The 27,119-nt window shown below is 44.4% G+C and overlaps 1 protein-coding gene across 1 annotated transcript in view; it reads left to right on the forward strand.

The window, feature by feature from the left end:
- Positions 1-27,119, forward strand: part of LOC311113842 (serine palmitoyltransferase 2-like) — a gene marked incomplete at its 3' end in the record, with an annotated part of 63,540 nt that overhangs the window by 2,458 nt on the left and 33,963 nt on the right. The window contains exons 2-5 of the mRNA XM_084189135.1: positions 2,882-3,100; positions 4,430-4,584; positions 17,431-17,579; positions 18,020-18,144. Coding sequence (XP_084045261.1) covers positions 2,882-3,100; positions 4,430-4,584; positions 17,431-17,579; positions 18,020-18,144 — 648 coding nt within the window. The remainder of the gene's footprint in view (positions 1-2,881; positions 3,101-4,429; positions 4,585-17,430; positions 17,580-18,019; positions 18,145-27,119) is intronic.

A 27,119-nucleotide genomic window follows, 5' to 3' on the forward strand; every position in this document is an offset into this window, starting at 1 on the left:
ATAGTGCACAATCCTGGTGTGCAAAGCTCTTCGAGACTTACCCAGAAAGACTCACAGCTGTAATCTCTGCCAAAGGTACGTCTACAGAGTAGTGACTCAGGGGTGTGAATACTTAATGAGATATTTCTATATTTAATATTCATTAAATTTTCAACAATTTCAAAAAAAAAAAATTGTTTTCACTTTGTTATTATGGGGTATTGTGTGTAAATGGGTAAAATAAAATCTCGTTAATCCATTTTGAATTCAGTCTAACACAACAAAATGTGGAATAAGTCAAGGGTTATGAATACTTTCAGAAGTATTGCACTGTGTGTAGTGTCCACATCTCTCTCACATATTTAATTAGCCTAGGCCTACTGACCAGACAAGAGATGGATAGCCTAAAGGCAGACTAGTGCTGTCTTTAAGGGCCGGTTTCCCACACTCAGTTTCAGCCTAGTCCTGAACTAAAAAGTGTGCGATAATGGGGAATCTCAAATGAAATAGCTTTTAGTTCAGGACCTTGGCTTAATCTGTGTCTGGGAAACCGGCCTTAATAGTTAGACCTAGTCATGTTCGGATGTAGACGGTTGTATAGTCAATGCTGGTTTTTGTTTATTAAAAAAAAGGAGCATAGCAGAATGCAGGTGGTAGATCATTGACAGCATTTCGTTGTTTGATTTAAGTGTGTTGGCTTGGAGTGTGGTATCTGCTAGGAGAGTGCTCAGATTCACATGCTCTATCCTGGAGCCTCCCCTATCTTTATTTGACTCATAAATCTAATAGCCAGAGCAACAGTGCTTGACATATGGAGTAAAAACATAGCTAGCCTATAGTATTCCTCTGTAGGTATTTTTGAATACTTGACATCCTTTTCACACAGTACTAACACTGTAGTAACATTCACTGACCACATAGGCTAGTCACCACTATTGAACTAAGATTCTGCTCTGTGATGTTATGGAATAGGCCTCTGTGTATGTGTGAACATATTTAGCACGCTGCAAGACAAGTATTCCGATCACGTCATTCAGTTCCCTTTATTTTTTACTATTTTCTACATTGTAGAATAATGGTGAAGACATCAAAACTATGAAATAACACATATGGAATCATGTAGTAACCACAAAAGTGTTAAACAAATCAAAATGTATTTTATATTTGAGATTCTTCAAATAGCCACCCTTTGCCTTGATGACAGCTTTGCACACTATTTCATAGTTTTGATGTCTTCACTTCTACAATGTAGAAAATAGTAAAAATATAGAAAAACCCTTGAATGAGGAGGTGTTTTAAAACGTTTGACTGGCAGTGTAAATCAACGTCTTGCCCTATTGGTAGAACCATATAAATAGTATCTATAAATAAAGCAATAAAATAAATAAAAAATAAATATGATTTCTATGGGTAGAGCATTGCATTGGTTACACACACACACACACACACACACACAGTCACGATCGTTGAGAGACGGGTCGGACCAAGGTGCAGCGTGAAAAGCGTACATGTTTATTAACTAAATAAACATACAACAAAACAAGAAACAACGTAACGTGAAGTCCTCCGGCTATACACACACAAGCCTAAACGGAACAAGATCCCACAATACACAGCAGGCAATGGGCTACCTAAGTATGATCCCCAATCAGAGACAACGGGCTACCTAAGTATGATCCCCAATCAGAGACAATGAGCGACAGCTGCCTCTGATTGGGAATCACACCCGGCCAGACGTAGAAATAGACTAACTAGAACCTAAACATAGAATATATAACATAGATAGCCACACCTTGACTCAACAAACGAGTTCTATAGGTCAGGGCATGACATACACACACTTTTTCACTCAACACATACGCTCCTGCTAATGTCTATTATCTATCCTGTTGCCTAGTCACTTTATCCCTACTGTAGGTATCTACCTCTTTGGCATCAACTCAACTCGCCGTGTTTGGAGGAGGAGGAATGATAGCCTATGACCCCAAGAACACCATCCCCACCGTCAAACATGGAGGTGGAAACATTATGCTTTGGGGGTGTTTTTCTGCTAAAGGGGACAGGACAACTTCACCGCATCAAAGGGACGATGGACGGGGCCATGTACCGTCAAATCTTGGGTGAGAACCTCCCCTCAGCCAGGGCATTGAAAATAGGTCGTGGATGGGTATTCCAGCATGACAATGACCCAAAACACACGGCCAATGCAACAAAGGAGTGGCTCAAGAAGATGCACATTAAGGTCCTGGAGTGGCCTAGCCAGTCTCCAGACCTTAATCCCATAGAAAATCTGTGGAGGGAGCTGAAGGTTCGAGTTGCCAAACGTCAGCCTCGAAACCTTAATGACTTGGAGAAGATCTGCAAAGAGGAGTGGGACAAAATCCCTCCTGAGATGTGTGCAAACCTGGTGGCCAACTACAAGAAAAGTCTGACCTCTGTGATGGCCAACAAGGGTTTTGCCACCAAGTACTAAGTCATGTTTTGCAGAGGGGTCAAATACTTATTTCCCTCATTAAAATGCAAATCAATTTATAACATTTTTGACATGTGTTTTTCTGGATTTTCTTGTTGTTATTCTGTCTCTCTCTGTTCAAATAAACCTACCATTAAAATTATAGACTGATCATGTCTTTGTCTGTGGGCAAACGTACAAAATCAGCAGGGGATCAAATACTTTTTTCCCTCACTGTATGTATGTATGTATATCTGTTTATGTTGACATCAAATCAATCAAATCAAATCCAAGTTAATTTGTCACGTGTACAGGATACAGCAGGTGTAAACGGTACAGTGAAATGCATACTTGCTCTTCCTCAACTGTGCAGTAATACAAAGTCAGATAAACCCCTCAGGGATTAATAAAGTTTATTGAATTGAATTGACAATTCCTCCGCCCCCCCAGGTGCAGCACACATCGTATAATGGCAGCAGCGGCCTGGGCCTGGGCCTGGGCCTGGGCAGCTGCCACTTCAACGAGTCGTTTGAGGAGACTCCCATGCCGGTGGCGGTACTCACCTACTTTGGCTATGGCATCCTCACCATCTTCGGTTACCTCCGAGACTTCCTCCGGAACTGGAAGATCGAGAAGTGTCACATCGCTTGCGAGAGGGAGGAGCAGAGGGTAGGACTATATAGCCACCTCACCAGTCTGTCTGAAAAACCTTCTTCATTCTCATCACTATCATTTTCATCAACATCATCATTTATGATTCCCCCGAAAAGAAAGTTCACCCCAAAAATCTAAGTAGTCAGATGATTTCATATTTCAAAAGTGGTATTTTGTTTATTTGTTCGACTTAGTTGTAAAATTTTACTTTAGACCACTTTTTAGGTATTAAAATGAGGTTACCTGCCTCATTGGAATTGTACTTTCGGAAGCATTCACAATAACACATACACCCATTTATTCTGGCTCTGTAGTCCAATTTCCAGTAGGATAAAAACAACAACATTTTGTTCTATATATATAAAAAAAAAAAAACACTCAATGGAATGTTTGTGAAAAAGGAAGGAAAGCCTTAGCCAGTCAAAACCACAGGTCATTCGGTGTAACACAACAGTAAATCATTGTGACATACAGTAGTATGGAGAAGGTAGTTGTGTTCTCCTGGACTACACAGACCTTCACTCACACACTGCGAGTAAAACAACAGTTTTCAGGACATTGTTTTGGCACTGGGTCACCTCTAGAGGAGGAAACTGTATCGCCTGAAGGATATCCTACTCTCGCTGCCTCACAGACTCACTTCACCATCGGGTTTGAAGGAAGTGAAAACGCTTTCAAGGAAATAAGCTGAATGCCTGTGGGGCTTTTTTCAGTCATGTGTAAACTAAAGCTAACCTCTGCAAATATGGAGAGATTAGACTCTAACATGTACATGTTAGACTGTTCTTTGTATGCTTAGTGTAGTAATGGATGAATGGGCCATAGTACTGAACATGCCTGACGTGATGCTGAGGTAAACGCTCCCTTAACATGTTACATAATAACATGGAGCAATATGTGAGTGGTCGAAACCAGGAAATGGGAATATTACTAATTTTAATCTCCCTCTTTCCCTCTCCCTCTCTCCCTCTCTCCCCCTCTCCCTCTCTCCCTCTCTCCCTCTCCCTCTCTTCCCCTCTCCCTCTCTCCCTTTCTCCCTTTCTCCCCCTCTCCCTCCCCCCTCTCCCTCTCCATCTCTCCCTTTCTCCCCCTCTCCCTCTCCCTCTCTCCCTTTCTCCCCCTCTCCCTTTCTCCCCCTCTCTTCCTCTCTCCCTCTCCCTCTCTCGCTCTCTCCCTCTCTCCCTCTTCCTCCCTCTCTCCCTCTCTCCCTCTTCCTCCCTCTCTCCCTCCCTCTCTCCCTCTCCCTCTCCCTCCCTCTCTCCCTCTTTCCCTCTCTCCCTCTCTCCCTCTTTCCCTCTCTCCCTCTCTCCCTCTACCTCTTTCCCTCTCTCTCTATCCCTCTAGGACTTTGTCCCACTTTACCAGGACTTTGAGAACTTTTACACCAGGAACTTATACATGCGGATCCGTGACAGTTGGAACCGGCCCATCTGCAGTGTCCCGGGGGCTAAGGTGGACCTGGTGGAACGTGTGTCACACGATTACAACTGGACCTTTGAGTGAGTGTCACAGTCACAGGATGCATCCCAAATGGCACCCTATTCCCTATGTAGTGCAGTACTATGGCCCTGGTAAAATAATAGGGTGCCGTTTTGGGATGTAGCCACAGAGTTGGTAGTAGAAGACCCCGACCACTGATCTAGGGTCAGATGAGAACATTAGCCCTCTAATGGTTAGGGTTAGTATTCAGAGTCGAGTAAACTAGTCTTATACATGGTTAGAGAAGGCATCTTCAAATCAATGTTTATTAGTCACATGATTTGTAAACAACAGGTGTGGACTAACAGTGGAATGCTTACTGACGGGTCGTTCCCAGCAACGCAGAGAGAAACAGAGAAATAATAGAAAAGTAATGACTCGTAAGGGATGGGCCTCTCCAAGCCTGAAGGGCTGCAGTGCGGGCAGGGTTTTGTTCCAGACAAGCAAAAATACACCAGATTAGGCCTAAATAATAAACTAATCATGGCCTTCAATTTGCACCACGATTATGTAATATGTATAAAACATTTCTGAATATGTTACAGTATATAAACAGGGTGTCCAATAAAGTGTTAAAAGGATAGTTCTGGATTTTGGAAGTTAAGAGGTTGTTTCACGAGCCAACGCTAACTAGCTTAGTGCAAATACTGGTAGTCTTTGGGTGCAGCTAATGCTAGTTAGCATTGGCTCACGGAACTACCTCTAAAGGGCATCCCGAACGATCCCTTTAACATGAGTTTAATCAGGTGCGGTAGAGCTGTATTTGTAACAAAAGCCTGATTTACACACACTGCCTCCTTCCTCTGCCATGCCTTAGTGTCACCCCCGGGCAGCACTGGTAATTACTGCCCCTGAAAGAGCCTGTCTGTGTTGTGCTAAGATAACGATAACACACTAATCTACAGCATATGTTAGAAAAGCGACAGAGTTCCTTGAAGTGAAGGTTGTGTTAAAAGCCTTGGGCGGGATGGAGAGGAGAGGGGGAGAGGGAGGACATAGAGGTTGGTAGTTACTCAGCCCTCTAACCACAAGGCCTGATTTTCTGACTGACAATCTTGCCATGATTTGTTGCGTTACTGAAAAGGAGATCTAAACTGAAAGTCTCCTTTTTTGACACTGTATTCTGGTTTGGTGCTGTGTGCAGGCCTCTAAAGTGAGATCAATACATTTTTTTCAATGCGACACAATATTTTGCCAGAACACTCTTTTCTACACTGCTCAAACAAGAGAAGCTGAAGCCCCGTCCCCTGTCGCTCTCAGCACTCAACAGATTCTTCCAAGCAACGATAGGCTACTGTTTTCCACGTTGCTTCTAAATATAAATCTACATGTTGTCTCTATTATAATAATAGTTTGTGTGTCTTGCTTTTTGCAAAATGTGAGTTAGTTAGTGTAAGGAATCTGGCATGTGCCTAAAGCTAATCGCTAACCTCCCCCCCTCCCCCCTCCCCCCCACCGATAAAGCTTTGCGCTCCTATTTTTTGTATTTGTTGACGGTAGGTGCACTTGATTCAGCAGCCCTAGCGCCCGGGAAGGAAAAGTGTTCCCATTTTGAACAATTTCATGTGTCTGAAGGTACAACTCCGCCGACCCGGGAGGCCCAGAGTGCAAATCAAGTGCACCTATAGGCCTGCCCGCTGGCCAATCAGATAGCTCAGATCACCGTGTCTGCACAGTTTCCTCACGCCGTAGACTGTAAAAAGAAGCCTCGAGTAAGTTCCTGTTTAAGTTGTTATTCAGCACTGTCAACACTTTGTTCAACACTTTTATAAGTCATAAAATGCACATTTCGATAAGCTTGCATTGTTATTATTAGCGGTTTGTGTCTTGTTTACTATCAAGGAATATTTCACTTTCTCTGGTCATAAGAGTAACAACATGAATTGGTGCATGAGGCAGAGATAATGCAGTGCAACTTCAGTTTTACCATCAGCTGGAAGACTGTGTCCCCATTTCACAGCGGAGGGAGGGAGAACGGAGGGAGGGAGAACTTAGGGACAGTGGAGGGAGGGAGAACGGAGGGACGGTGGAGGGAGGGAGAACGGAGGGACGGTGGAGGGAGGGAGAACGGAGGGACAGCGGAGGGAGGGAGAACTTAGGGACAGTGGAGGGAGGGAGAACGGAGGGACGGTGGAGGGAGGGAGAACGGAGGGACGGTGGAGGGAGGGAGAACGGAGGGACAGCGGAGGGAGGGAGAACGGAGGGACAGTGGAGGGAGGGAGAACGGAGGGACAGCGGAGGGAGGGAGAACGGAGGGACAGCGGAGGGAGGGAGAACGGAGGGACGGTGGAGGGAGGGAGAACAGAGGGACAGCGGAGGGAGGGAGAACGGAGGGACAGCGGAGGGAGGGAGAACGGAGGGACAGTGGAGGGAGGGAGAACGGAGGGACGGTGGAGGGAGGGAGAACGGAGGGACAGCGGAGGGAGGGAGAACGGAGGGACAGCGGAGGGAGGGAGAACGGAGGGACAGTGGAGGGAGGGAGAACGGAGGGACGGTGGAGGGAGGGAGAACGGAGGGACAGCGGAGGGAGGGAGAACGGAGGGACAGCGGAGGGAGGGAGAACGGAGGGACAGCGGAGGGAGGGAGAACGGAGGGACAGCGGAGGGAGGGAGAACGGAGGGACAGTGGAGGGAGGGAGAACGGAGGGACAGTGGAGGGAGGGAGAACGGAGGGACAGCGGAGGGAGGGAGAACGGAGGGAGGGAGAACGGAGGGACAGTGGAGGGAGGGAGAACGGAGGGACGGTGGAGGGAGGGAGAACGGAGGGACAGCGGAGGGAGGGAGAACGGAGGGACAGCGGAGGGAGGGAGAACGGAGGGACAGTGGAGGGAGGGAGAACGGAGGGACGGTGGAGGGAGGGAGAACGGAGGGACAGCGGAGGGAGGGAGAACGGAGGGACAGTGGAGGGAGGGAGAACGGAGGGACAGCGGAGGGAGGGAGAACGGAGGGACAGTGGAGGGAGGGAGAACGGAGGGACAGCGGAGGGAGGGAGAACGGAGGGAGGGAGAACGGAGGGACAGTGGAGGGAGGGAGAACGGAGGGACAGCGGAGGGAGGGAGAATGGAGGGACAGCGGAGGGAGGGAGAACGGAGGGACAGTGGAGGGAGGGAGAACGGAGGGACGGTGGAGGGAGGGAGAACGGAGGGACAGCGGAGGGAGGGAGAACGGAGGGACGGTGGAGGGAGGGAGAACGGAGGGACGGTTAGTCGGGTGAGAGGCAGCCTCACTGCTGCTCCCTCCCTCCCCTCAGACTGCTGCTCCCTCCCTCCCCTCAGACTGCTGCTCCCTCCCTCCCCTCAGACTGCTGCTCCCTCCCTCCCTCCCCTCAGACTGCTGCTCCCTCCCTCCCCTCAGACTGCTGCTCCCTCCCTCCCCTCAGACTGCTGCTCCCTCCCTCCCCTCAGACTGCTGCTCCCTCCCTCCCCTCAGACTGCTGCTCCCTCCCTCCCCTCAGACTGCTGCTCCCTCCCTCCCCTTAGACTGCTGCTCCCTCCCTCCCCTCAGACTGCTGCTCCCTCCCTCCCCTCAGACTGCTGCTCCCTCCCTCCCCTCAGACTGCTGCTCCCTCCCTCCCCTCAGACTGCTGCTCCCTCCCTCCCCTCAGACTGACCATGAGTCCAGCCTACTGCACAAGCCTCATTGCTACAGAACTGTTTTTAATTGGTTAATGTTGCATAGGCTTACGTTTTTTAAGTCATGTTTAAAAAAATAAAAATAAGGGCGGTAGATCTCGGCTTGCATTTTGACTCAGAAAGTGATCTTGACTCAGAAAAGGTTGGTGACCACTGATCTACACTGATTTGAAGTGGATTTAACAAGTGACATCAATAAGGGATCATAGCTTTCATCTGGATTCACCTGGTCAGTCTATGTCATGGAAAGAGCAGGTGTTCTTAATGTTTTGTGCACTCAGTGTATATCGCAAGTCAAATCGCAATATTTTGTTGAAAGATTGCAATTTGATTTTCTGCCCAATAGCGCGCTAACAACCAGGTAACTTTATCATCATGCAAACATTTGGTGGTACAGAAAGAAAGGAAAAATAATATATTATTCAGGAGATGTGCTTTAAAAGCAAGTAGGATTCGTATAGGTCCAATGTAAGCTACATCTCAATCAATTTAAAACAACTTTTTTTCTGGTGCTCCTACATTTTATGTGGTGCTTCTAACGTTTTAAAGTTAGGAGCACCAGTGCTACCAATAAAACATGTTAAAGGGATTGTAGTGGCTTCCTTTCCTCTTTACCATAGCCACTGCCCTAGCCTGAAGCGGGGTTGTTTCGGACGCATACAGTCCACACTCAACGTTTCCAAACGGCCAAACATTCAATGAGATCCAGGGATATAGTGCAACAAAAATGTTTATTCTTCTTATCTAACAAAAAGGTATTCTCCAATCAACTTAAAGCAGAGATTACTTGAAATGCAAATACATAATATAATATGACCTGTCTGTCTGTATTTCTGTATGTCTATATGGTCAAAAAACTATACCGCTCCCGCATCTAGCAAGGACTCCTCCCCCCGAAGGCCCAACTTCCTGCCTTTATACTAACACAATTAACACAGTACAATGAATGGGCGAGAGGGGGGGCCAAAAACTGAGTTACACTAATAACAAATGAATATATCTCAATCCGGTAAATAAATCATAAAGGTACGTACCTAATATTTCATCATATACATTAATATTTAATATATTTACACAAATGTACATGGAGCTCAGTATGTTCAGTCTTTTATACAAAATATGCCCAAATCGGCTCTAACATACCGGCCCCTAATTGTTGACTGCACTGAATGCACAACAATTACTTAATATTCAAACGTAGAGCCAATACAAAAACATTCTATACCAGAGCACCATTACAGTTCATAGCTATATACAAATATACAAGGTGCCATATAGGAAAATAGTCCATAGATCTCAGTCTGAGTTGAAGTGTAAAGGTGTTCAACTTCCAAAAAATGTCAAGGGTTTGACGTCCACAAAATGTATGACATCAAAGAATGTAAGAGTACGACATCAACGAATCAGAGGTGCACGTGATTCAAAGATGGAGCACTGTGTGTGTGTGTGTGTGTGTCTCACTTCGTCGCCTCAAGGAGCAGACAGAGTTTATTGATAGGTCTCTGTAGGATATTGGTCTTAGTCTTAACCATGACGCTCCGGACAAGACCTTTGGCCCCTGGCAAAGCCTTCACCACACGCCCCATTAGCCAAGAGTTCCTTGGGGCGGTGTCATCGACGATGACCACAAGGTCACCAGGACTGAAGTTTCTCTTAGTTTTGTTCCACTTGTTCCGCTCCTGCATAAGTGGAAGATACTCCCTGATCCATCTCTTCCAGAAGAGGTCAGTGATATATTGTACTTGCTTCCATCTCCTTCGTGAGTATAGGTCACTTCTCTGGAATAGTCCTGGTGGCAGGACTGGCTTTGCTTTCAGATGAAGCAGATGGTTCGGAGTCAGGGGTTCTAGATCGTTAGGGTCATTTGTTACAGTAGTGATTGGTCTGTCGTTCATAATCGCCTCAACTTCACACAAGGCTGTCTGCAAAGCCTCATCATCCAGTACTTGCTCTTTAAGGACTGAATAGAGGATCTTTTTCACCAGTCGGATCAACCTCTCCCATACCCCCCCATGGTGGGCTCCAGAGGGAGGGTTGAATGACCATGTCACTCCTTCCTTCAGTAATTTATTTTGAATCTTGTTGTGATCCAGCTCTTTCAGAGCTTCTCCTAGCTCTCTGTGTGTTCCGACAAAGTTGGTGCCATTGTCTGTTCTGATACTTGTTACTGGGCCCCTTCGACAGATGAACCTGCGCAGGGCATTGATGCAGGAATCAGTATCCAGATAACTAGCAACTTCTAGATGGACAGCTCGACTCACAAGGCAAGTAAAGATCACACCATACCGCTTCACATGAACGTGGCTTCGCTTCACCTCTATGGGGCCGAAGTAATCTATGCCCACATGGGTGAAAGGCGGCAAATCAGGTGCTACCCGATCTTGTGGAAGGTCAGCCATCTTCTGTTCCCCAGCTCTAGCTTGCATCCGCCTGCAGAAGACACAGCTCTTAAGGATCTTCCTTGCTAAGGAGTTGGCACAGGGTATCCAATATCGCTGGCGAAGTCTAGAAAGCATGTGACCTCTCCCAGAGTGGCCAACCTGCTCATGGATGTGGAGTAAGATCAGTCTGGAGATGTAGGAGTCTTTGGGCAGGATCATAGGATTCTTTAGTTCCGTAGGCATAGCAGCTTTGCTTAACCTTCCTCCTACTCTCAGAATGCCATTGTCAACTATTGGATCAAGCTTACAGATTGAGCCGCTTCTCTTGGCACATTGTTTTCCTTTTACAACTAGTGCAATTTCTTGTTTAAAGTGCTGTCGTTGCTCAAATCGAATGATGACCTTTTCTGCTTCATCTAGGTCATCTACAGACAGACTTTCTTTTCCAAACGTCAGTTTGAACTTGTCAATTTGTTCCTTCAGTGAGTTTGTCAGACTCTGATCTGATCCTGGATCAGTTTGGGTGAGAACTTTCCTTTTCTGGCTTAACTGTAGTAGAAGTCTCTTCAGTTTCAGCATCCAGGCAACTGCTTTCTTCAAGCTGTTCCATGTTGAATAGTACTCAATCAGTTTGCTGGTCGGACTCTTTTCTTCCACACATGTACTGTTTACGATGACGTCTTTTCTCACCTCTGGATCATCTGGAGGGATGGAGCCAAGCTCCTCGGGGACTTTCGGCCATTGTGTTTCTGTTTTCTCCAGGAATTCTGGTCCTTTGCGCCATCTCTTTGAGTTCAGGAAAGTTTCAACATGTAATCCTCTTGAGGCATCATCGGCTGGGTTGTGTTTGGAGTTCAAATACCTCCACTGTTTTGCTTTCGATAGGTCACGGATCATAGCAACCCTATTAGCCACAAAAGTATGGAATCTCTTGGTATCGTTGCAGATGTATTTTAGCACCGACTGGCTGTCTGTCCAGAAAGTTGACTCCTCAAGTTCAATCTGGAGCTCCAACCTTAACATCCTGTCCACTCGCACTGCCAATTTTGCTGCAGCTAGTTCCAGTCTGGGGATCGTCATCTGCTTGAGTGGAGTCACCCTTGATTTCCCCAGTATGAATGCGATGTGGACCTTTTCCATAACGTTTGTGAACCTAAGGTAGCTTGCCGTGCCATAACCTTGTTCACTTGCATCACCGAAGTGATGCAGCTGTGCGGTCTTGATTTGACCAAAGTTCTCCGGCATCATACACCTGTTGATCTGGAATCTGGAGAGCTGGTCCAGCTCTGAGAGCCATCTCTTCCATGAAATAGAGTGTTCTTCAGGGATGACTTCGTCCCATCCACACTTTAGCTTGCAGAGCACTTGAAGAATTTGCTTTGCCTTTAATACGAATGAGGCGAGGAAACCTAATGGATCATAAATAGAGCTGACAGTTGAGAGAATACCTCTTCTTGTAAGGGGTCTGTTCTTGACAGTGACCTGGAAGGTAAACACATCCCTTTCAATGTTCCATCGGATTCCAAGTGCTCTTTCAACAGGCAGCTTTTCTCTGTCCAGGTCCAGTTCTTTTATCTGCTTGGCTTTGTGTTCATCAGGGATAGAAGCTAGTACAGTGCGGCTGTTGCTGACCCACTTGGTCAATTTGAACCCACCTTGAGAGCACACATCCCTGAGGTTTCTTGTGAGAGCTATGGCTTGTTCTTCTGTGGCCACTGACTTGAGGCAGTCATCAACATAGAAGTTGGACTTGACTGTTTGAATCACCTCTTCATCGTACCCCTCACAGCTGTCTTCTGCAGTCTTTCGCAGTGCAAAGTTTGCACAACTTGGAGAGGATATAGCACCGAAAAGATGTACTGTCATTCTATACTCCTCCAATCTTTTGTTAGTATCACCATCCGGCCACCATAGGAATCGCAGGAAGTCTAAGTCATCTTCATGGACACGTACTTGATGGAACATTCCTTCGATGTCTGCCATCATGGCAATGTGCTCTTGCCGAAATCTTAGCAAGACTCCTATAAGCGTGTTTGCCAGGTCAGGGCCTTGAAGGAGTTCACTGTTAAGAGATGTACCTTTATAGGATGATGAACAGTCAAACACCACTCGTATCGTTCCTTTGCGCTTATGGTGAACGCCATGGTGTGGTATGTACCATACCTTGCCTTTCTCTCTGAGGAGCTGTTCTTGTGGTACCTTCTCGGCGTAACCTTTTGTTATCATCTCTTCCATGAAGCCTTTGTACTCTGCAGCGTAACCTTTGTCCTTCTTGAACTTCCTGATAATATTTAGAGCCCGCTGCTTTGCCATGTCGCGGTTGTTTGGCAGGACTACATCTTTGTTGCGAAAGGGCAACGGTAAGTAGTAGTGATGGTCTTTGAGGGTTATGGAGCTTGATACTATCTCCATAAACCTACGATCCTCAGCTGACATCTCACTTTTCTCTTCATACTCTCTCTCAGGGAAGTCATGGTTGTACTGATTTACAAGAAGAACCCCCAGGTCGGCCATTGAGATACGATTGGCCATCACCGTAGGACGCCCGGATTCTTCTGCCATGGTACAACTGTTGAGAGGACCATTCATCACCCATCCAAAGAGGGTTTTCACTGCATACGGTCCGTTGCCTTGGCTATTTATGATTTGCCAGGGTTCCATTGCCTTTGGAGCATTTACGCCAATCAGAAGTTCGACGTCAGCATCAATCTCCTTCAACTGAACCTCTTTCAGGTATGGCCACCTTTTGAGCTCTTTCTGAGTGGGAATGTTCTCTCTTGTCACTGGGATCTTATGTTGGGTGTAGACCTTTGGTAATGCAAGAAATGTGTCGCCTTCCACATTGCCAATCTCTAATCCAGATATCTCAAAGCTCTTGGTAGGACTCTCCTGCCCCATTGTGCGTAGCAGAATTTCAGTCGCACTGCCTTTAGCTTGCAACTGCCTCATGAGTCTCTCCGTACAAAATGTTGCTGAGCTACCAGAATCGAGAAACGCATAGGTTAACACAGACTTGCTTCCATTTGCCACCTTTACTTGAACTGGCACAATTGCAAGTGCACAATCTGTACCGGCCCCGGTATCTTCACCAGCTTCCAGTGAAACAAGAGCACTGCTGACAGTCTCCTCCCGCTTTACTGCTACACCACTCATATCTGCCTTTTGAGATCTAAATCTCTCTCTTCCTTCAATGTGCAGGATAGTGGGGTGCTTTCTTTGACAGCTCTGACAGGTCATCCTTCTTTTACATTCTCTGCTTAAGTGTCCTCTCGTCAAACAGCCAAAACAAAGGCCTTTTGATCTCAGAAACTCAACCTTGAATTCATGTGGCTGTGCCTTCACCTGTTGGCAGTCGACCAATAAATGCGCACCAGCACAAAATATACATGAGATACTGGGAGCATCAGAAGGGTAGGTGCCTGGTCTCTTTACTTTGAATGTTTGTTCTTTTAAAGGTTTTTCAGAGTCACAATCTGCCACTACAGCTACTGTAGTGGCAAAGCTGCTTCCCCTACTCTTGGACTTGAACTGCTGTTTAAAGTCAGCTTCTGTTTTGGGTTTTAAAAACCTTTTGTTGTACAGGGGATCTTGAATATCTCCATACAACGGATCCTGCAGTATTTTGGCCTGTTTTTCCATGAACGTTACCAGGTCACTGAACTGGGCCCTCAGGTGACTTCTCTCTAAAATATCACATGCCATAGACCTCCATTTTTCCCTTAGTTTGTAGGGAAGTTTTGACATGATCAGCTTTATGTTGGAGGGAAGATTAAGCTCTTCCATGTTCTGTAGGTCTTGCATAGCGTTACAGCAACCTCTTAGATAGAGTGCATAACCACCCAGTCCCTTTCCATCATCGGGTTTGATGTTTGTCCAGTTCCAAGCCTTTTCCATGTAAGCAGTGGTGACTTTGATTTCATTGCCAAAGTGTTCCTTTAACAACCTCTTAGCTACTGCATAGCCTCTTCTGGCTTCCATATGCAGACAACTACGGACCAGATCCTTGGGCTGACCAGAGGTGTATTGTTCCAGGTAATAGAGCCTATCCTGGTGACTGCTGGTCTTATCTTCTATACCATGCTCAAATGCACGCATGAATGGCCTAAAGTTTAGAGGATCACCGTCAAACATAGGTATCTCCCTAACAGGGAGTGTGGCTTGTTTGTGCTGTAGTACAAGGAGGTCAGCAATTTCGTTCTGCCTTTGCATGACAGTAGAGAGGTTATCATGGCTGGTATTATGGCTGATACCCGCAGTGTTGATTCTGTGTCGATTGCTAGACCTTGCTGTTGGCTGCTGAAGAGTGTGGTTTACGACTGTTTTCGGAATAGGGTTTGATGGCTTTGTGGTCGGTTGTTGTAAAACTCTTTGTAGTGGGGTCTTTGGAACTGCACCTAATGCGGCAAACTCAACAGGTGATGGTTCAGGTTCCACATAGACCTCTGGTTCCTGTTTCTCAAAATAAGAGTTCATTCCATCTTCTTGGCTTAGTAAATGGGCTGCCACAGAATGGGATTGAGAAGTTGACTCGGTACTCTCCAGGACCTTCAGTTTGGCATTATATGCTGCTATGTCCGTTTCCAGTGCCATTTTTTCCATCCTAACATTCAGTTGAGCTTTCTCCAGTTCCAATGCATGCTTGTCTTGTAATGATGCTTGGCGAGCTAGTAGAGCTGCTCGTTCTGCCTCGGCTTTAAGGCGTTCAGAGGACACTGAGGAAGCAGTCTTAGAATACTTAGTTTTACTTGATATTTTTGACACATTGGAAATGCTGTCATGTGGTTAAATGAGCGTTTGTGGCTCAACTTCGGCCTTTTTCCATATTTCCACCTCTTTCAGGAAATATTCATAAGTTCTCATTCTTGGTTGATAATAGTTAATGCTCTCCTGTTCCTGTTCCTCCTCTGTGACCAGCTCTAGCACAGATTCATGAGCCTTCTTAAAGTCATTGAGCACAGCATCAAATGCTTCAAGACTCTCATTCACAGTTGCAATGTTTCCTCCATCAACAAGAAGGACTTTTATTTCATTCATTTTGCGTGTACACACTCCAAGTTTGCCTCTCCGGGCTGCATAGAGTGAATTTAGATGCTCCTCTGCCCTCTCCAGTGGAGTCTTATTTGGGATTTCCTCCTCCATCATTCACTTTTAGTTCACTCAATTTACAATGACACGGTTGTTGGTTTGATTGTTAAACGTAATGCCCCTTTAGACCTCCTTTAATCTTTAAAAACACAGTCATCCATTTCAGCCTATTGACCCATTTTGAATTGCACATGTGCAAGTTTGGCATTTTAGATGCATTTTAAACATTTCATCCCGTTGAGGTTTTGTCCCTTTAATGAAGTTTTAACACGCAGTATCTTTAGATCCTTAAGTTGCATTCGTTGCGTTGATGGATTGCATTTCCACGTTAGGCCAAATATTAGATATATGATTAGGCTACATTGTGCATAGGATCTGTGTTTCCCAAACTTAAACTTCTTAATTGTTTTCACAGCGCTGTATTTTGAATTCCATTCCCAAGTTTATCAAACATTCCAATTATAAGCACATTTGCGCTTCCATAATATGCATGATCAAACGATCGCCTTGAACAGGGCAGCTCATTCATTCGCAGTGGTTACTCACGGCTGGCGAAATCTAGGAGTTCAAATCCTTCCAAGCGAGCTGTCCTTATGGTCCGAATGCAATTACAAATAGAACAAAATCCAGCGTGTGTCCGAACCGGAGATTTCCTTCCGGTAGTAATCCTTCACGGAGTTTTTTGACTTGAATGTAGTGGCTTCCTTTCCTCTTTACCATAGCCACTGCCCTAGCCTGAAGCGGGGTTGTTTCGGACGCATACAGTCCACACTCAACGTTTCCAAACGGCCAAACATTCAATGAGATCCAGGGATATAGTGCAACAAAAATGTTTATTCTTCTTATCTAACAAAAAGGTATTCTCCAATCAACTTAAAGCAGAGATTACTTGAAATGCAAATACATAATATAATATGACCTGTCTGTCTGTATTTCTGTATGTCTATATGGTCAAAAAACTATACCGCTCCCGCATCTAGCAAGGACTCCTCCCCCCGAAGGCCCAACTTCCTGCCTTTATACTAACACAATTAACACAGTACAATGAATGGGCGAGAGGGGGGGCCAAAAACTGAGTTACACTAATAACAAATGAATATATCTCAATCCGGTAAATAAATCATAAAGGTACGTACCTAATATTTCATCATATACATTAATATTTAATATATTTACACAAATGTACATGGAGCTCAGTATGTTCAGTCTTTTATACAAAATATGCCCAAATCGGCTCTAACAGGGATACTTCGGGATTTTGTCAATGAAGCCCTTTATCTACTTCCCCAGAGTCAGATGAATTAGTGGATGCCATTTTGTATGTCTCTGCATAACTAGCGTAATAGCTAACTAGCGTAATAGCTAACTAGCGTAATAGCTAACTAGCGTCATTGCGCTAACGAAACTACCTCTAACTTCCTTCATACTGGACACAGAGACATAGAAATGGTATCCACGAGTTCATCTAACTCTGGGGAAGTAGATAAAGGGCATCATTGCCAAAATCCTGAAATATCCCTTTAATATAGAGCCCTGAGCGTGTGTGTGTTTGTTTGTCACAGGAGGCTGCTGAGGCGGCTGGAGTAATGCTCATAATAACGTCTGTAAAGGAGTGAATAGAATGACATTAAACATGTTCGATCTATTTGATTCCATTCCACTCATTCCGGTTCAGCCATAACCACGAGCCCGTCATCCCCAATTAAGTGGTAGGAGGTGTGATCAACATGGGGTTCCTATAACTACCTGTAACTCTCTCTCTCTCTCAGCTATACAGGCAGAGTGGTAGGAGGTGTGATCAACATGGGTTCCTATAACTACCTGGGCTTTGCTGAGAACACTGGTTACTGTGCCACTGCCACCGCAGAGGTTACCATGAAGTACGGGGTGGGGATAGCCAGCACCAGGCAGGAGATGGGTACGGCATGGTCGCATGCACGCACGCACGCACGCACGCACGCACGCACGCACGCACGCACGCACGCACGCACACACACACACACACACACACACACACACACACACACACACACACACACACACACACACACACTGCACCTAATAGATTTTTGTTTATATTAACTTATTGATATTAAGTCAACATATACAGTATCTCGAGGAATGTATTTGTTTGTTTTGAGTTTAGTAATCCATCTCTGAAATGAAATCTTTGCCACACCCTCGGGCCTGATAACTCACAATCTTGGTAGGTAGTGTAGATGAACACAGAGGCTGAGTCTCAGCCCTAAGCTGTATCACACAACTGTCTAACATTAATAACACACTTAATCATTTGAATCGTATCAGAAGGAGGTATGTGTCTATGGGAGTTTTGATGTATCTCCTAAATTCCCTTAGGTAACTTAGACAGACATGAGGAGATGGAGAAGCTGGTTGCTAAGTTCCTGGGTGTGGAGTCGGCCATGGCGTTCGGGATGGGCTTCGCTACCAACTCCATGAACATTCCTGCCCTCTCTGGCAAGGTAGGAGGACATGCTACATTACCGAACACCAAGGGTTCTCAGTCTTTCACTATGTTCTAGCCTCTGGTTCACTATTTCTGGTTCAGTCTCCTAGCATCTCTCTCTCTATCACCTCTCTCTCTCTCTCTCTCTCTCTCTCTATCACCTCTCTCTCTCTCTCTCTCTCTCTCTCTCTCTCACTCTCACTCTCACTCTCACTCTCACTCTCTCTCTCTCTCTCTCTCTCTCTCTCTCTCTCTCTCTCTCTCTCTCTCTCTCTCTCTCTCTCTCTCCTCTCCTCTCCTCTCTCCACTCTGTCTCTCTTTCTCCCCTCTCTCTTGCTCTCCCTCTCCCCTCTCAATTCAATTCTGTAGACTTGATTGAAATGGCAAGTTAAATTAAGTACAGTGTCAAAGTACACATAACAACAGTGGTTGGACCAACAGCACTAATACAACACTAATAATAATAGTAGTAGTAGTAGTGGAAATGGTATTACCATTAACAGCAACTACAACAACAATATGAATTGATAATAATAATAAATAAAAGCAATAGTAGTAGGCCATTCTCAACATGACTGAAAAGCAACATTACATTTTAGTCATTTAGCAGACGCTCTTATCCAGAGCGACTTACAGTTAGTGAATACATATTTTTTTATACTGGCCCCCTGTGGGAATCGAACCCACAACCCTGGCGTTGCTCTATCAACTGAGCTACATCCCTGCCGGCCATTCCCTCCCCTACCCTGGACGACGCTGGGCCAATTGTGCGCCGCCCATGAGTCTCCCGGTCGCGGCCGGCTGCGACAGAGCCTGGATTCAAACCAGGATCTCTAGTGGCACAGTTAGCACTGCGATGCAGTGCCTTAGACCACTGCGCCACTCAGGAGTACGGCATGAAATGAAATCCAATAAATATATATATATATATATAGGACTGACGAGTTGTGCGTTCCGAGATGCCGTCCTGCTCACCACTGTTGTACCGCGCTGTTATTTGCCTGTTTGTGGCCTCCCTGTTAGCTTGCATGATTCATCCCGTTCTCCTTCGACCTCTCTCATTAATTAGCTGTTTTCGCCCACAGGACTGCTGCTGACTGGATGTTTTTTGTTTGTCGCACCATTCTCGGTAAACCCTAGACACTGTCGTACTTGAAAAGCCCAGGAGGACGGCCATTTCTGAGATACTGGATCCGGTCCACCTGGCACTAACAGTCATACCACGCTCAAAGTCGCTTAGGTCACTCATTTAGCCCATTCTAACGTTCAGTCGAACAGTAACTGAATGCCTCGATGCCTGTCTGCTTACTTTATATAGCAAACCACGGCCACGTGACTCACTGTCTGTAGGGAACCATTTTCGTGAACGGGGTGGTGTACCTTTTTGCTTTGTGATAATGTGGTTGGGCTAGATGTTCTGAGTGCTGTCCTGAGGCTCTATGGCAGGGCTATTCAACTATATTCTAACACATTAGGTGTGTTTTTTGTCCCACTCCATTCTAAAGAGTCCTTCAGAGTATCAGAGAAGGAAACAGAGAGTCGTAGCTTGACACACTCCATTCTAAAGAGTCCTTCAGAGTATCAGAGAAGGAAACAGAAGGCAGGTGTTCCTGAGAGTCATGGCTTTCAGGAATGGGGTCATCATATTTTGTAGCTTAAACTGTTCAAACGCTAGAGGCAAATTCTTATGAAGAAATAATATTCAACATGCCACATTGCTAAAAACCGCTAGAAACCACACTATAGACCAGGGTTTTCCAAACCTTTTCACCCAGCAGAAACCACACTATCGACCAGGGTTTTCCAAACCTTTTCACCCAGCAGAAACCACACTATAGACCAGGGTTTTCCAAACCTTTTCACCCAGCAGAAACCACACTATAGACCAGGGTTTTCCAAACATTTTCACCCAGCAGAAACCACACTATAGACCAGGGTTTTCCAAACCTTTTCACCCAGCAGAAACCACACTATAGACCAGGGTTTTCCAAACCTTTTCACCCAGCAGAAACCACACTATCGACCAGGGTTTTCCAAACCTTTTCACCCAGCAGAAACCACACTATAGACCAGGGTTTTCCAAACCTTTTCACCCAGCAGAAACCACACTATAGACCAGGGTTTTCCAAACCTTTTCACCCAGCAGAAACCACACTATGGGCACAAGCACTGTTCATGACAAAAACTGTTCACTCCCCTCTTGTTGGTGGAGAGAAAATTGTACAGGTTTAAAGCTTATTTCCTTAAATTCTACACATGTTGTCATGGGGTGCAGAGATCATTGAGCAGTTTTAAAGCTAATTGTATTGCGATTATATTGTTTAATCTCTTGACATTGTAGGGCTGTGTGATGAAATGTTATGGGGTCGCTTGTTTTTAGGTGGTTGTAAAATTTGATGGGGGATCTAATTATTTTTCTTTGCACTCTGCATGCAGTATTTTAATTGGATGTTTGGCCCATTTGGTAAATTCATTATTAGAGAGCGGACCCCACACTTCACTGCGATATAGAGAATTAGTTCTATAACTGATTGGAACATTTTGAGACAGATCCTAATTGGAATTTTGATTTTAATGTTCCTTTTAATGGCATAGAATGCTCTTCTTGCTTCGTGTCTCAGCTCGTTCACAGCCATTCGAGAAAGCTATCTATGTTGCTGAAATTTTGTCCTAGATACATGTAGTTTTTGGTGTGTTTTTAATAGAACTGTGTCCAAATATAATTTATATTTGTGATCCTGATATCCGGCAGAAATATTTTGCACATTTTACAGTGTGCATTCGGTTCAGGTCAGGGAGATACAACCATATTCTGTAGAATACCATAATAGCTAGCCATAGCCAACAGACAATGCAAATGCCACAGCAACTCCTGGCACAGGAAACCTCAGCTCCAGGCCAAGGGCTCCCAGACAGGCTGAGAGAGTAAAATGTGCATTCTAATATTTGCCCAACATTGGAATGATATTCTAATATTATATATTTCCATAACCTAAATAATTCCATATGCGATGCCTAGCCAGCCGTATCATTTTTTCAAACCTGGACGTTTTACATAGCCTATCTTACCTTGTTTTTTAATAGCCTACAGCCAAGATCCCACCATAGAAAAAAAGCAAAGATGTCCTGATATGCCGTTGAAACCTGCATTTCTTCTTCTACTGTCCAAAGGCAGTAAGGCAAAATCCTATTGTTGCATTCTATTGTTGCTCCCGAGTGGCGCAGCGGTCTAAGGCACTGCATCTCAGTGCTTGAGGCGTCACTACAGACCCCCTGGTTCGATTCCAGGCTGTATCACAACCGGCCGTGATTGGGAGTCCCATAGTGCGGCGGCACAATTGGCCCAGCGTCGTCCGGGTTTGGCCGGTGTAGGACGTCATTGTAAAGAAGAATTTGTTCTTAAGTGACTTGCCTAGTTAAATAAAGGTTAAATAAAGAATAAATAGAAAATATATTCCCTCTTTCTAAGTTTCTACCATTAGGCTTTATATCCATCTCTGTCGCATTATAAAAAATGCTTGCATCAGGTGAGCGTTTGAGCATGGTGTTCTCCCGTAATAGCATTTTGGAACAGATATTTTTTTTTCTTCTGTTTTGATCAATTCGATTGAATGAGTTAGTTCTGATTTATACCATATTAGCATTCCCCCTGAGTCTCTGCCCTGTGTGACTCCTTTTGATTTGGTGGATGGTACGATTATCTCCCTGTAACCCAGTGGCCAGCCAGTGGAAACGCCACCTCTGCACCATGTTTCCTGTACTACATTATCAACATCTTCATCTTTCAGGAAGTCTGGGTTTCTTCTCTTTAGCCCGAAAGCCGAGGACTTCAAACCTTGTAAATTCCAACATGCAACGTAAAAAGAGTTCATTAGTGTTTTTTCTTTTTTTTAATCTGTACTTTCAAAATTAGGTAAACACTCACACTCCAACAGGAGCTGTTAAAACAGGGTTTTAATGTAAACTATTTTTGTTTATCATTTAAGATACCATTTAATAATAATTTATACAATTTCTATAGCGCTTTTCATAGAATCTCAAAACACTTCAAGAGCAAAAAAAAAAAAAAGAAAGAAATAGATCATGGCAGGTCCAGCAAAACAAATAGTGGGAGTACGCCGTACTGGTGAAATGTGAGCCTATCAAAATTAACACAAAAAGCCAAAACAAACTATTACATCATCATTTAACATATAGGCCACCAAATAGATGATTGTTGAGTTGTGACTGTCAGTGAAAAGCAGGGAGGCCCAGCCAGGCATTTCGCAATATTAAATATTATAATCACCGGAAAATTGTTCGGAAAGCAAATGGCTATTGTTGTAAAGAGATGACAATGAAAAGACTCCAGTCTGTCTTTTTAGTTGTCAAAATGTTCAACTTAATTGAGCGAACAGTAGCCTATCTTATTGGCACCAGCGGAGAACATCGGCCATATCCTCGGTGAGTGTGCCTTTATCATTGGGTCAGTACCATTGAGTTTTTTTGGGGACAATAATTAGAGACGTCATATAGTATTTGTGTCTAACCCTTTTCGTTTTATATGGATCAGACATTATTTATTGATCTGTTTGTCAGTGTCAGCGGAGCAGGCTAACCTGTAATTTTTGTCGTATTAAAAAAAATTATGCTAATGTCTGCAGTCATGTAAAGTGTAGTAGAATGGTACCACATTTTGAAATGTGTTTATTTAATTAAAGTTTATGCTAATTTCGAAAACTCACAAAAGCTCTGACGGAGGCCTTGAGGCCGATACATAAAGCTTCTTAAAGAGCAGTAATACTATATCAAGAGCAGTGGGCGGGTTTCTTCTTAAAAAAAATAATTAATCTTATTCAACTGTTACCGTGCACCTGCAAAAAAGATAGCTCAGATGTGTGAGTGCCTTTTGAATTCTGATATAGCCAATTATTTTTTTGCGAACAGTGATTGAGTTATATTATTAGCCTAAATTATGACTATCCAATCTACTCATCACTTTAGGAATAGTAGGCTATCTTCCATAAGTCTGCAAATGCAGTGATGCATGTAATGCTTTATTATAAAGGTGCATTTTTCTGGTGAGAATTAGCTTCGCCAAACTTGAAACTCACGCACCACCTATGGCTACAGAACCGCACTGCTAGCCAAACACAACAGTCTGGCTGGTGCCACCTGAATTAAAGGGTAACTTTTCCCAGACCTAAAATATTGGCCCCTGATGTGGTTTAAGCATTGTTGTGAACTTAGAACATCCATGTTTTGTTTTTCAATAAAGAAAAGTATAATTTTGAGAGAAAAAACCTGAGAAAAATCAGTCCTTCTCCCTGCTTCCTTTTTTTTGTGCCATTTTGGTATCAAGTATAGTTTTTTTCAAATTCTGCCCTCTAGAGGATTTAGCAAAAAGAACACATGGCAGTTTGAAATCTGCAATAAATACAATTTGCACTTTATTTTAACACGGGTCTTTGCTGTTACAGTAAATCTATCCAAATCGATTTAAGAACACAAGGGCATGCTAATTTAAAAGATGGCTACTCATTATTAGCCTGGTTCTGTATGGAATGCAGGGGATTATGGGACACAGGCCATTATCCAGAGCTGCCAAATATCACGCATTGGCCGTGAGACACACGCATTTGACCCTCATCTCACGCTCTTTACGGCACACCTCTTATATCTCACGCATTGGCCGTGAGACACACGCATTTGACCCTCATCTCACGCTCTCACGGCACACCTCTTATATCTCACGCATTGGCCGTGAGACACACGCATTTGACCCTCATCTCACGCTCTCACGGCACACCTCTTATATCTCACGCATTGAAAAGTACTGCTTTTTTGGGGGGAGTCTAATTAGTCCATTGTATAGTCAGCGAGATAACTTTTCAACTGTGCTCCAAATCGTTTTGAAATCGGAGCATCTGCGCCTGCAATTTAACATCAGGAGCTGAACCTCTATCATTGTCCTGTGAAGCACTATGAACCACGGGGCACATTGAAGCGTATGATTGGTCTTGTTATTTAAGGGATTGAGGAGATTGGATGCATGTTTTAAAGAAATGCCCCAAGATTAGAGTGGAGCTGAATGGAGAGAGAGAAAGTTCGCTGAGTTTATGAAACTATAAAAAGAGCAGCACGGTAGCACTGTTTTATGTACAGGTTGCTGTTACATTCAGTCCCTATTGCAGAATGCAGCCTTTTGACAGCATGTTCTGAAGTCTATTGAATTGCATTAGTCCCCTCGTTTGGCGATTGGCATTTAGGCATGTGACAATGAAAAGGCAACAACAGACAGATCTACAGTTCAGGGAAGTTTGGAAGAGTGACCTTATTTGTAACTATGAAAATAATTTTGTCAAACCGATTGTGAACCCAAAAGTGTACGTGTGATTTTAGAGGGGGGACAATACATAGAAAAATAATTGACTTAGTGTATAAGGGCAGATTTATATAATCTTGTCTTCAAGAGATTTTATTATCTATTTACTTTATTTAGTCTGATCAGTGGAACAATTCTCATTCTTGAATTTTGTAGGTGAAGCATGGTGGTGGCAGCATCATGCTGTGGGGATGTTTTTCAGTGGCAGGTACTGGGAGACTAGTCAGAATCGAGGCAAAGATGAACGGAGCAAAGTACAGAGAGATCCTTGATGAAAACCTGCTCCAGAGCGCTCAGGACTTCAGAGTGGGGCGAAGGTTCACCTTCCAACAGGACAACGACCCTAAGCACACAGCCAAGACAACGCAGGAGCCAGAGCCCGGACTTGAACCCAATCGAACATCTCTGGAGAGACCTGAAAATAGCTGTGCAGTAACGCTCCCCATCCAACCTGACAGAGCTTGAGAGGATCTGCAGAGAAGAATGGGAGAAACTCCCCAAATACAGGTGTGCCAAGCTTGTACCGTCATACCCAAGAAGACTCGACGCTGTAATCGCTGCCAAAGGTGCTTCAACAAAGTACTGCGTAAAGGGTCTGATACCTATGTAAATGTGATATTTCAGTTTTGTATTTTTAATAAATTACCAAAAGTTTCAAAAAAACTGTTTTTGCTTTGTCATTATGGGGTATTGTGTGTAGATTGATGAGGGAAAAAATTAATTAATACATTTTAGAATAAGGCTGTAATGTAACAAAATGTGGAAAAAGTCAAGGGGTCTGAACACTTTCCGAAGGTACTGTAAACCACTTGAATATTGATATTCATTAGAATATGCGAGGTTGGTCGATTATGCAAAATTAGCCCTATTTTAAAGAGTGAGTTACAAATGACAAAATACTAAATGTTTGTGTACTTACCTTTTTAAAGCAGTCTATGAACAAGGAGACTAGAATCTCTACTGTATGATTTGGTTACCCACTGCCATCAAGCATAAACATTCAAATGTCCAGCGCAGACCGTTGGTGTAGTGGGAACACTCCCCAGAACGTGTTGCATACAACTTTCCACCTGAGAACAGGGATTAATCCCTTCTTCCAACCTTCCCACTGTTTCTAGCATTTGGCTCTCTTCCTATCTCATTTCATTACTGTCTTAATAAAGTGTCAGATCACCCCCAAAAAATATGTAAAATTATATATATTAGCATACTTTAATTGTAATGCCCCAAAAAATCTCAAAGTAACAAAGTTGTTGAATTTTGAGTGTTCATTTAATGTTCAAAGCATCCTGAGAGGGGGGCCTGGAGGTCCTCCCCCAGGAACATTTTACTGTTTTAAAGCTCATTTCCTGCAATTCTATGTAATCTGGCATGTGTTTTTTTTTTTTTTTTTTATCCAACATGGTCATAGGCCTAAACCATGCCAGATTACATAGAATTGCAGGAAATGAGCTTTAAAACAGTAAAATGTTCCTGGGGGAGGACCTCCAGGCCCCCCTCTAGTGGTTGTGCCTGGGGGCAATGAAGGTAGTAGCACCAGTGCCACCAGTGGTAAAAGTTAGTGTGGAACCCTGTACCTCTGGCTACCGTTTGGTGTCTGCTGCTCTTGCTAGCTAGCTCTTAGTTTAGCTGAACAACCAGCAAAAATAGTGCATTTATTTTTATTTTTTATTTTTACTGAAGATATGTGTGGAGTCCGTGCTCCTTTTTGGTTTACTCACTTAGTTTGGTATATGTATTTGTATTAATGAACTCCCCTTGCTAGGTTTGTTCTAGCTCAATATGTTTTTCTGGCAAGCTGTAGGATGTTCACTCACTGCTCTAGAATCCTGGCTAGCTTCTCTTGTTGGCAAGGTTTTTGTTATGTAGCTATCTACGGAGAGTCAACTTCATTTGAGGCACAAAGCTACTTTTTTATCTATTCTGATTGAATAGTTGTTGTTCATTATTTCTTGTCTTTCATTATTTTTAGATTTGAGTGTTTATCTCTCTCTCTCTCTCTCTATCTCCCTCTCTGTGTGTTCTTTACATACATATCTTTCTTCCCTCTCTCTTTCACCCTCTCTCTATTCATTTCACTTTCCCTGGCGCTCCCTCTCATTGCCTTTCTGGGTTTCTCTCCCCTCCCCTCTCTGCGTCTCCCTCCTTCTCCTCTCTAGGTTTTTCTCCTCCGCTCCCCTCCCCTCTCTGCGTCTCCCTCCTTCTCCTCTCTAGGTTTTTCTCCTCCGCTCCCCTCCCCTCTCTGCGTCTCCCTCCTTCTCCTCTCTAGGTTTTTCTCCTCCGCTCCCCTCCCCTCTCTGCGTCTCCCTCCTTCTCCTCTCTAGGTTTTTCTCCTCCGCTCCCCTCCCCTCTCTGCGTCTCCCTCCTTCTCCTCTCTAGGTTTTTCTGCTCCGCTCCCCTCCCCTCTCTGCGTCTCCCTCCTTCTCCTCTCTAGGTTTTTCTCCTCTGCTCCCCTCCCCTCTCTGCATCTCCCTCCTTCTCCTCTCTAGGTTTTTCTCCTCCGCTCCCCTCCCCTCTCTGCGTCTCCCTCCTTCTCCTCTCTAGGTTTTTCTCCTCCGCTCCCCTCCCCTCTCTGCGTCTCCCTCCTTCTCCTCTCTAGGTTTTTCTCCTCCACTCCCCTCCCCTCT

Source organism: Coregonus lavaretus (genome assembly GCF_964263955.1).
Source record: "Coregonus lavaretus genome assembly, contig: HAP1_SCAFFOLD_1774, whole genome shotgun sequence".
Taxonomy (NCBI): domain Eukaryota; kingdom Metazoa; phylum Chordata; class Actinopteri; order Salmoniformes; family Salmonidae; genus Coregonus; species Coregonus lavaretus.